At 33.1% G+C, this 12,031-nt stretch overlaps 1 protein-coding gene across 1 annotated transcript in view; it reads right to left on the reverse strand.

The window, feature by feature from the left end:
* The window catches only part of MALRD1 (MAM and LDL receptor class A domain containing 1), an 837,423-nt gene that overhangs the window by 769,240 nt on the left and 56,152 nt on the right, over window positions 1-12,031 (reverse strand). The window contains 2 exon segments of the mRNA XM_066386561.1: window positions 2,586-2,747; window positions 2,835-2,926. Coding sequence (XP_066242658.1) covers window positions 2,586-2,747; window positions 2,835-2,926 — 254 coding nt within the window.

Consider the following 12,031-nt stretch of genomic DNA (forward strand, 5'->3'; position numbering starts at 1 on the left):
GCAGTGGCCCAGATGGACAGAGCATCTGCCAGTAGGGGGCTTGCCGGGTGGATCCCGATCTGGTCAGGGGCGCATGCAGAAGTCTGTCTCTCTGCCTCCCCATCTTTCACTTAATAAAAAGGAAAAAAGTAATTTAGAAAAAAGGAAACTCCTACTATTAATGACAACATTGATAGACCTAGAAGGTATTACACTAATTGAATTAAGTCAGACAAAGAATAATAAATACTATATAATCTCACTTATGTATATATAATCTAAAAAAGCCAAACAAAGAGTAGAATGGTAGTTGTTAGGGGCTGTGGTGTGAGGGAAATAGGGACATGTTGGCCAAAGGATACAAACTTCCAGTTATAAGATGAATAAGTTCTGGGTATCTGACATGAAGTTTGGTGAACAGAGCTAATAATACCATCACATATACTTGAAAGTTGCTGAGAGACTAGATCCTAAAAGTTTTCACCACACAATAACCAAAAAAAAAATCAACATATAATTATATAAAGTGATGGATGTGTTAAGTAACTTTATTGTGGTCATCGTTCCACAATATATATGTGCATCAAATCATCATCATATACTCTTCCTTTTACACAATTACATATCAATTATATCTCAATAGAGCTGGGGGGAAAAATCTTTTCCCATTAACATGGAGCTGGGAACATTTTCTAATTCCCACCTAGTACATCCCAAGTGCCCCATATATGTTTTTGTTAAATAAATGAATTAGTCATTCACAGGAAAACTTAAATGCCTGATGGCTTCAAACAACTTCCTAATACACACCGATATTTGACTTCAATAGAGTGCAGTCTCAAAATGACACAATTATGTCTCCAACCATGCAATTCTACTTAAGTCCTATCTGTTCAGGAGTCATGTAACCATCTACCAAGGGCTTTTCTTTGATCTTTTTCAAATCTCCACTTAGTTTACAAAAGTCTGAAAACTCCAAATTTCAGTGATTTTGTGACAGCTCAGTTAAGGAAATGTGCCATTCTTTTATCTTATAATTGTTTTTATAACAGAGATCCTGCTCATTCTCCTGTCTTTTCTCTTAGTCATTCAAAATAGCTGTACCTAAAGTTCAACCCAATTCAAATCATATATTTAAGAAAGTTCTAAATTTATCACATGTCAGATGATTTTGTACTTCATAAAATTATAAAATTGATAATATTATATTATACTATTCTAATAACAGATGAAAAAGGAATCCTTTGGGGATAAAATTGGCTCAAAAATTAGGTTTAAAAAGCAAATTCATTGAGAATAAAATGCTTTAGGAACCCCTTTTTAACTGGAAAAATTTTACTTGGCTGTCCCAAATATTAAAATATGCAATACTTTTCTAAGAACATTAGATTATAATTTCCACCATATATGTTTTAATAGGTTTCATAAATAAGTTTATCTTTTATAGGACTGCATTGGATTTAATTCTCAAAAACATTTTGGAAAATAAAGGTTGTATTGAGTAATTTGAGTTTAACTATGAAATATATATACAATTATTTCATTTCAACCATATTTGGAATTTAAATCAAATACTCTCTTTCCTCGTCACCCAGCATAACCCTGTTCTCTCAAAAGCATGAGAAGAGTCTGAAGGGAAAGTTATTCTTAAGAATAAGAAATGAGCCTTGTCCAGGTAGCTCAGGTGTTGTGAGTGTCATACAGATACACCAAGGTTGCAGGTTCAATACCTGGTCAGGGCACATACAAGACTCAACCAATGAGTGCATAAATACAGTAGAACAACAAATTGATCTCTCTCTCTCTCTCTCTCTCTCTTCCTCCTTCCTTATCTCTCTCAAATCAATAATTAATTTTTTTAAATTACAAAGAAAAAGAAATAAAAAAACAGGACGGTGTAATAATAAGAGAAATGAAGAAAATAAGGGGGACTCAAGAAGTCAAGATGAGAATTAGGTCATATTTTAATGCTATATCAATATATTGTAATACATATCAACTTTGGTTTTGATATGTAAACTTAAAACCTTTCTTTAAATGTCTTTTAAGGTGACTGGCCACCCCAATTTTATGGGGCTATTTGGTCTCAGCACTTGAAAGTCCTGGTCAAGCCCTCAGTCCTCAGACAACTAGGAGAATTAGTAATTTCTTTTTTAATTCAACTGGTATTAAAAAATCTGTATCTGTCCTAGCCGGTTGGCTCAGAGGTAGAGCATCAACCCAATGTGTGGAAGCCCAGGGTTCAGTTGTGGTCAGAGCACACATGAGAAACGACCATCTGCTTCTCTACCCCTTTCTCTCTCTCTCTCTCTCTCTCTGTCTCTTCCTCTCCCAGAGAAATGGCTCGAATGGTTCAAGCAAGTTGGTCCTGGATGCTGAGGATGTTTCCATGGCCTTGCCTGAGATGCTGAGATAGCTCGGTTGCCAAGCAACAGAGCAGTGGCCCCTGCTGGGCAGAGCATCCCCCTCGTAGGGGGCTTCCTTGGTGTACCCTGGTCTGGGTAATGTGGTAGTCTGTCTCTCTGACTCCCTGCCTTTAACTTAATTTTTTAAATGTGTATTTTATCATCTTTCTTTCAAATACATAGAAAAAACAACACACATACCTGAAATTTCTGGGAGGACTGGATTTTGATGACGTTTCTCTCCCACAGATTTCGGGTCCCAGCTGTGTTTTGCCATAAAGGCTGAATAGGACCACCGCAGGTCGTTTGAAGGCCAGTTGTTAATTTGCCACTCACATGGCTGAAGAAGTAATAAAATGTAATCTGTGAAAAATAATTAATATCCAAACAATCATAATAAAGAAGTTCCCAACTGTGAAAAGTTTTAAAATGCTATGTGCATTCAAATACCTGACAAGCATGTTGGTTAGTTGTTGGAAGAAAGACTCGGCTTCTTAAGCTTGAAGGAGAGTCCACTTTGTAGGCCAGTGAGAGAAAGTGTGCTGTTAGAAACAAGAGTCAGAGGAATTGCTGGTCAGCTTTGTTAATACACCAGACAGTAAATCAGGCTTCTCTCCACAACAGATCAATACATTCTTGTTCAAAGAACAAAACATTTAGCCACACATTTGCAACAGCAAATGGTTTGATTGATATTTTTACTTTATTATACCCCTATTGAAATAACTAGTTGTGATTATAGTCCTATAACACTATTATGGGCAGCAATTCATAGCCCAATTCACCTTCTATGACATAGGAAGTTATAACTCTGTGAAGACGGTATACTGAGAAAACATCATCTTAGGACTGCCCATCAAAATAAGCAATTAAGTAAAAATTTTTTGAAAAAGATCATTGTTTGCTGTGATTTTCTCCAGAAAGACTTTGATCAAGTAGTTCCAGCTTTTCCCAGGATTATGGAAAACAACACTGAGCCCTGATACTCTTTTCTGTGCTACAGTACAGATGGTGCCATGTACTGTTTAAAAGACTGCAAAATAAATGTAGAACATTTCCTGGGCTTTCAGAGATTTCCTGCAATGCTTGACAAGGTTACAGTATATAATCTGGGAGCTATTATTTTCTGCCTCTCTGTTTGGTGTGCCATTGTTTGTCAAAAAGAATGGAAAAAATTATGTTGATAATGATTATGATCATATAGTTACCCAAACTATTCAGTGGTATTTTAAAGCTGGGTTGTTAATCAAATTTAATTGTCACATCATTGAAAAAGATCAATAGTTAACTTATGACAACTTAAAAAATTCTTTTTCTCTAGACTTATTCCAAAATTATACTCTAATTAAGCAGAAAAAAATAACATTAATGTTACTTACAGATACAATCAGGTACATAATTGACATCTCAGCAATGACAGAAAAATGTTCTGAGAATGTATTCCTTAGAATTATTATATAAATACAATTTAGATGAAGAGCTGGTATCATGGTGATACAAGAGAACCATCATTAGTTTGCTCTTACTTCATATTCATCAGGTAAAGCAAACATTAGCAAGTAAGTAATTAAATGGGCATAAACATCCATATGAAATTATTGTTCTAGGTTTAAATAATATTATTAGTAATACAAAGGGTAATAGTATCCAACAGGCCTTAAATCATTGTTTATAAATATTTAGCTACTACAAAGCATTCATGAATATACAGAAAAAATTGCTTTCATTTGTCAAGAAAATTACTTAAATTAATCATGTTTACTTAAAAACATGTGGTCAAAAACCAGATTCAATTGTGCTAATAAATAATAAAGCAGCATTTTAAATAAAATAATACTTTTTAAATAAGTAGGGGGTTTGATAAATATAAACTATACATTTATTATGTCTATGACACTATATATTATTCTGTATTTCATCAGCAATTAAATAAAATTTAATGTTCAGGTTATCATACAAAGTAAAACTTATCTTCAGAAACAGTTTGAGATCTTTCAACGTTTGTTCTAGTAATAAGCTTTCTTTTCATGGGGGAAAAAAAGTGTTGAAAATGAACCCAATATCAATATCTGTTTTCTGACTTTAATTACAACTTAGTGGAAATAATAGATATCTTTTTAAATGCTTAATTTTACCTGACTCCCTAATAATATGAGTATAGAATTTCTTTAATTGCAGATGAAAATATTTCTTAGAGAAGAATACCATCAGTGGTGGGATTCAAATAATTTAACAACTGGTTCTTGACCTTAATGACCATTTTAAGTATAAAAAAAGATATACTGAAACTTAGTTTATTATTTCATGCATTTAATACTAAATAAGAACATTAAAATATGTACATAAAACTATTCTTATAATATAAGAAAGAGTTTAACACATTAACAAAAATATTAAATAATACCTAACAACAAACAATAAAACTGTTATTTAACATATTTCCAATGACAGCTTGTCACCCCAGATAGTTTGGCACTTTTTCTCTTTATGTTGTATATTTCTTTACTGAAGTAACAAACACAAGGCGATTAAAAATGCAGTATTTCATCAAAACTACAATGAGTTTTATGAAATGAATAAATACATATTACAAGCATAGTTCTGTCAAATCTTTTTTACCTATGGGCGGAATGAACATTACTATGGGCACTTAGAACATGCTGTTGCACAGAAGAATGTTAAAAAAGAGTAAGGGCTGTAAATTTGTGATTTCTACTTTGGGCAGCTGTCCAGGGGCCCACCTTAGAGAGAACCCTGATTACAAGTGCCATTTTAACAACTAGTTCACTAAACTCAACAGAAAATCAGGTATTGGTTCTGCTAAACCAGTGTGAACCAGCTGAATCTCACCGCTGAATACTGTGTTATAAAAAGTTCTCTTACTTTCCATGAATATAAAAGAAAGAAGCAGACCCTTGGTAGTGTAAGGTTTTCCCACAGGCTGATTCCCTCATCTGACATTTCTTCCTACTATTGGCTCTAAACATCAAAAAAAAAAAATTTATAAAGCTGATAACAAAAAATGTATCCACTGTTCTTTATACACACCCCTCTTACTTCTTGAAAGAGCATCTTAACATATCAACATTGTCCTCATTAGGTATCCTATTAATCTCTAATATATATTTACTTATTTATACAATTCATAAATTCATATTTAAGCCCACTTCCATAGAAGCAACTGCATAGCATATCTTTAGAACATACTAAAATAAACTTATAATAAAATGTTAATTATTAAAATTACAAAGAACATAAACAACATGATTTCATTTACGATGGTAAAAGTTTATGTTAAAGGGTTTTCAAAATTATTCTTTTCTCAGTTGCTGGGTAGGTGTTGGAGTAAAGTCCAAGTATAACCAAGATAGACAACCAGAAAAAGAAAGAATACAAAATATAAAGCCAACAAAAACAATGAATCAAGTTTTGAGCTAAATCCAATAACTGTGGCAGTGAATTCCACCAACCAGTTCTCAGGAAAGAGAAGGTAGAATTTTCAGTCTCACTTTCTTCAACTGTTACTAGGCATCTTGTGTTCCCTTCATTTCACAAGTTCTAAGAGTTTAATGGAAATGATTGTGAGCAGGAAAAACATAAATCTTGTTGTATACTACAGAGTAACAAACTAGTTCAAAGGATCTCAAAAAATTAAGTATTTTAGTAGTGAAATATTACCACTTCTTAAGAATATTTTTCAAATATCAGGCTGCAGGAATGAATCACTATGATGAGGTTCAAAGCCTGACAAAGGTTAAAATGTCAAAACTTTTGGAAAAAAAAGTGTGTTCAACTATGACAGAAATATGCCTCAGTTAAAATAACAGAGAAAAAATAATAGTCTTAGATAAAATTCATTTTCTCTGCAGATATAGAGAATGTCAGTAAAGACAATATAAATATCAGTATCTTATAATTGGATATTATGATAAAAAATCAAAATTATAATTCAATATTGATGAATACACAATATATAAAGATGCAATTTATGGCAGTAAAGGCATAAAGGAAGAATGGAGCTAGGTAGAACAAATGTTTTCATATTCTATTATAATTACATTGTTATTAATCTAACCTAGATTGTTTTAATCCCCAGGAAAGCCACTAAAAAATAGTTCAAATACAATATATATTGTGAAAATAGTGAATTACTGTGGTACACTAGAAAATATCAGTGTAACACACAAAAAAAACATAAGACAGACAGAAAACAAAAAGCAGATGGAAGGTAAAAACTATCACAGCTGTAATTTTGTTATATGTAAATAGATAAAGAGTCCAATTAAAAGTTTAAGGTTGATGTATTGTATAAAAAAATAAGAAGCAACCACATAGCATTTGCCTGTGAAAATCAGTGGGGATTCTGTCTTCCAGGGAGAGACGTGAGTATGCTAGAGACACAGGTGCATTCTTAAAGGGTCAACACACAAAATCTTGTTTATAGCCACTCATCCTGGGCTCTTGCACAAGGACAGCAGTACAGATTGTAGTTGTGTAAAGAGGGACTGAGTTTTGTTGCTCTGGAGAGAGAGCTGAAGGGAAAGCCACCAGGAGTCATTTTCCATACAACAGACCTTTGTAGAGTCATTCTCCCATACAACAGGCACCATCTTTCTTGGATAGAACAAGCACCTCCATGCAGCATCAGTCTGGGAGAATGTCATGGCCCCACCCTCTGGACTTTCTGTCACCCAATTCTGCAGTTTTTGTGCCCTGTTAAAGAATGGGCTACCAGGGCAGGGGTGTAGAGGTTGGGGCATACTCAGGGAGTTTCAATGAATGAGTTGTGTGGATTTGAAGTACGAGTTCTTTTTCCAACTTTCTTGAAAACCTCCTCATGAGAGAGATTTGCTAGCTTCATTCTCCAGGATCCCAGCAGCCCCACGTTTTCAACTCCTGGTGGTTCCACCTGCCAAATTCTGGGTAGAATTCATGACAGACTGAGTTGTGTGATTCTGGAATGGGAGACACTGTCTTAAAATTCCTCCAAACCTGACTGTTACCTCTCTTCTCCCAACTCCCAGCAGCTTTGCAATGCTGCAGTGGGGCTCCTGGTACAATCTGAGACAGATTGAGTTGTGTGGTCTGAAATGGGGAAACTTTCCCTCATGCACCACAGCAGTACAGAGCCTTCCTTCACACAGCCAAGTCTTGGTCTTTGGGAGACTGATAAACTCTATTGGCCTCACCCTGATGATTCCTTGAAACCCTGCCACACCACAAAGGTGTGTGCATGCACCCAGAAGGTGACAGCTAGACTTGACATACACTGGAATATTTTCTGAGTACCACTAAACCCAACACTGTTACTGAGGTTGAACCTGTATAGATCTGGTGAACAACAATCACCCCTACCTGGCGACTCACTGAGAAAATACCTCACACAAATTGAGTGTCCCCAGATACCATATGACTTTCAGTGACTGAGCCTAACAGAGAGCCCACAGATGGTTAGGTAGAGGCAGATAAAGAAAACTGCTCTACTAGATCCCACATAATCTTACTACATAAGACCACTCACCCTACCAAGACTGAGTCACAGAGGATCCACCTAATACATAAAAATAAACACAAAGTGACATCCAAAATGAGGAGACAGAGAAACATGCTCCTAATGAAAAAAAAAAAAAAATCTCCAGAAAAAAAGTGCTTAATGAAATGGGGGCATGCAATTTCCCAGGTATAGAGTTCAAAAATGTTGTAAGGGTGCTCAAGGAACTTATTGAGAACTAAATGGAATTTATGAGAACTACAGCGGCATGAAAAAGGACATAAAACCATAAAAAAAGAACCCAGAGGAAATGAAAAATACAATATATGATATAAAGAATATACTAAAAAGGGATAAACAGTAGGATGAATGAAGCAGAGGAATGAATCAGAAATTTAGAAGACAAGAGAGCAAAACACATCCAATCAAAGCAACAAAGAGAAAAAACAATTTAATAACAATGATTTAAGGGATCTTTGGGTCAACATGAAGAGAACGAGCATCCACATCATTGGGATACCTAAGGGCAAGAGAATGAACAGGAGATTGAAAACCTATTTTAAGAAATAATGACTGAAAAGTATCCTAACCTGATGAAGAAAAATAACACACAAGTCTAGGAAGTACAGAGAGTCTCAAACAAGATGAAGCTGAAGAGGCCCACACCAAAATACATCAAAATTAAAAAGGCAAAATTTAAAGAAAAAGAGAGAATCCTAACAGCAGTAAAAGAAACTTAGTGACTTACAAAGGAGGCCCCATAGGAATGTCAGCTGACTTCTCAAGAGAAATATTTCAGGACAGAAGAGAATGGCACAAAATAGTCAAACTGATAAAAAGCAAAGATCTGGAACCAAGATTACTTTACCAACCAAGGCTATCATTTAAAATTGAAGGAGAAGTAAAGAACTTCCCAGATAAGAAAAAACTAAAGAAGTTTGTTAATACCAACCAGTATTACAAAGAATATTAAAGGTTCTTTAAGAAGAAGAAAAAAAAGAAACAGAAGAACATAGTAAAAAGGATAAACTGGCGATTATTCTGTATCTATCAATAATCACTTTAAACAGAAATTACTTAAATGCTCCAATCAAAAGACATAGGGTAGCTGAATAGATAAGAAAACAAGACCTGTACATATGTTGTCTACAAGAGACCCACCCGAGAACAAAAAATACACACAAGCTAAAAGGAAAGAAAAGGAAAAAGATAGATATTTCATGTAAAGGGAAATGAAAGTAAAAGCTGGGATAGAAATACTTATATCTGACATAATAGAGTTTAAAACAAAGGCTATAGTAAAATACAAAGAAGGATACTACCTATTGATAAGAGGAGCAATCCAACAAGAGGATACAACCCTTGTAAATATTTATGCACCTAATAGAGTAGTGCCTAAATATATAAAATAAATCTTGATGGACATAAAGGAGATATTGACAGCAACACATCATAGTAGGGGATTTTTAATACCCCACTGGTATCAAGGGATAGGTCTTCTAGACAGAAAATCAACAAGGAAACAATGACCTCAAATGATACACTAGATTAGATAGATTTACTTGATATACAGAAAGTTAACAAGGAAATAGGAGCCTTATACACTAGATCTAATAGATTTAATTGATATCTTCAGAGCATTTCACTCCAAAGCAGCAGAATAAACATTCTTTTCATGTGGACATGGAACATTTTTTAATATAGACCACATGTTACAACAGAAAACAAACCTCAGTTAATTTAGGACGATTGAAATCACATCAATCATTTTCTCTGATCATAATGGTAAGAAACCAGAAATCAATCACAAGGAAAGAAAACTGAAAACACACAATGAATGGGTTAAATATGACAAGGAAAAACAAAAGAAAACAAAGTATGTCTTTAAAAATGAAAAATAATACAAGAACCCAAAGTCTGGGACACAGAGAATGCAGCCCTTAAAAGAAAATTCACAGCAGTACAAGCATACCTCAAGAATCAAGAAAAATCTCAAATAAACAATATAACTTTTCAGTTAAAGGAACTAACAAAAAAACAACAAACAAAGTCCAAAGTGAGTAGAAGAAAGGAAATAATAAACATCAAAGCAGAAATAAATAGAATCCAAAAATAAAATTCAAAAGATAAATAAAACCAACAGCGTATTCTTTGAAAAAAATAAACAAGATTGACAAAACTTCACCCAGACTCATTAATTTAAAAAAAAGAAAAAAGATGCAAATACACATAATCAGAAACAAAAAAGAAGTAAAAACTGACACCACAGAAATACAAAAGATTAAAAAAAAAATTTGCTCACAATAATTACGGGATATTTCAAAATTAATATGAAGCAATTTAAAAAAGAAGCATTTGATTTTTTTATTAAACAAAAACTTCAGAAAAGCTAACAAGTTAAAGAAAGTTGTTCAATTATGCAAATGAGATGCAAAACCAACTTTTATTTCATTAGAAAATGCACTATACAAAAGGCTGAAAGTACTCGAGTATCTGCACATTCCCTGACCTTGAAAGTGCATTTTGAAATATCTCCTAATTTTTGTGAGCAGTATATATGCCAACAAATTGCATAAATGGATGAAATTAATAAATTCTTAGAAACATGATTTTTCTAAACTGAATCAGAAAGAATCAGAGACTCTGAATAGACAGATTACAACTATACTGCTCACAAAAATTAGGCGATATTTTATCGTTTCATATTCATTTTGAAATATCCCCTAGTTTTTGTTAGTATAGTAAAATTAAAGTAGTAAAACAAACAAAACAAAGCAAAACAAAAAACAAAACTTCCAACAAACAAAAGTCCTGAACTGGATAGCTTCACAGGTAAATTTACCAAACATTCAAAGAACTAACACTTCTCCTTCTCAAACTATTCCAAAAAACTCAAGAGAAGAAAAAACTCCCAACTTCATTTTATGAGGCCAGCATTATCTCAATTCCAAATACAAATAAAGCACTACAAAGAAATAATATTATAGGTCTATATCCCTGGTAAACATAAATGCTAAAATTCTCCACAAAATATTAGCAAACCAGATGCAGCAATTCATTAAAAAGATTATATACCATGATTAATTGTGATTTATTTCAGGAATAAAGGGGTAGTCAAATATTCACATATCAATAAGCATAATACACATTATAAACAAAATGAATGATAAAAATCATATCCTTCTATCAAAGTTGCAGAAAAGGCATTTGATAAAATCCAGCATCCATTTATTAAAAAAAAAAGGAAGAAGAAACTCAGCAAATTTAATATAAAGAGAATATACCTCAACAATGCCATACATGACAAACCCACAGTCAACATCATATTCAATGGGCAAAATCTATAAACATTTTCCTTAAGATCAGGAGCCAGACAGGATGCCCACTTTCACCACTCTTATTCAAATTAGTACTGAATATTCTAACCACAGTGATCAGATAAGAAAAAATAAAAGGCATCCAAAGTGGAAAGGAAGTAAAACTGTCATTATTTGCAGATGACATGATATTGAATATAGAGAACCCTAAATATTCTAACAAAAAACTACTAGAATGGATAAATGAAGAGTAAAGCAACAGAATAAAAAATAAGTATACAAGAATCAGTTGCATTTTTTATACATGAAAGATGAACTAATAGAAGAATCTCATTCACAAACCTCAAAATAAATAAAATACCTAGGCATAAATTTTGCCCATGATGTACTTGGAAATTAATAAGACACTGAAGAAAGAAATTGAAGAAGATGCAAATAAGTGTAAGCATATACTGTGTTCATGGATAGGAAGAATTAACATATTAAAATGTCCATATTACTCAAAACATCTTCAGATGTAAAGACAGACTATTCAATAAACGGTATTGAGAAAATTGTACAGACACATGCAAAAAATAAAAGAAAATAAACCACTTTTTTACACCACACACAAGAATAAATTCAAAATAGATTAGAGGATTAAATATTGTATGTGAAATGATAATAATCCTAGAAGAAATATAGGCAATAAAATATTGAAAATTTTACTAGCATTATTTTTTCTGATATATATCCTCCGGCAAGGAGAAAAAAATAAACAAATGGGATTACATCACACTAAAGGTTTTTGTACTGTAAATAAAATTATCAACAAAATGAAAAGACAACCCACTAAATGG

Source organism: Saccopteryx leptura, chromosome 5, assembly GCF_036850995.1.
Source record: "Saccopteryx leptura isolate mSacLep1 chromosome 5, mSacLep1_pri_phased_curated, whole genome shotgun sequence".
NCBI lineage: Eukaryota > Metazoa > Chordata > Mammalia > Chiroptera > Emballonuridae > Saccopteryx > Saccopteryx leptura.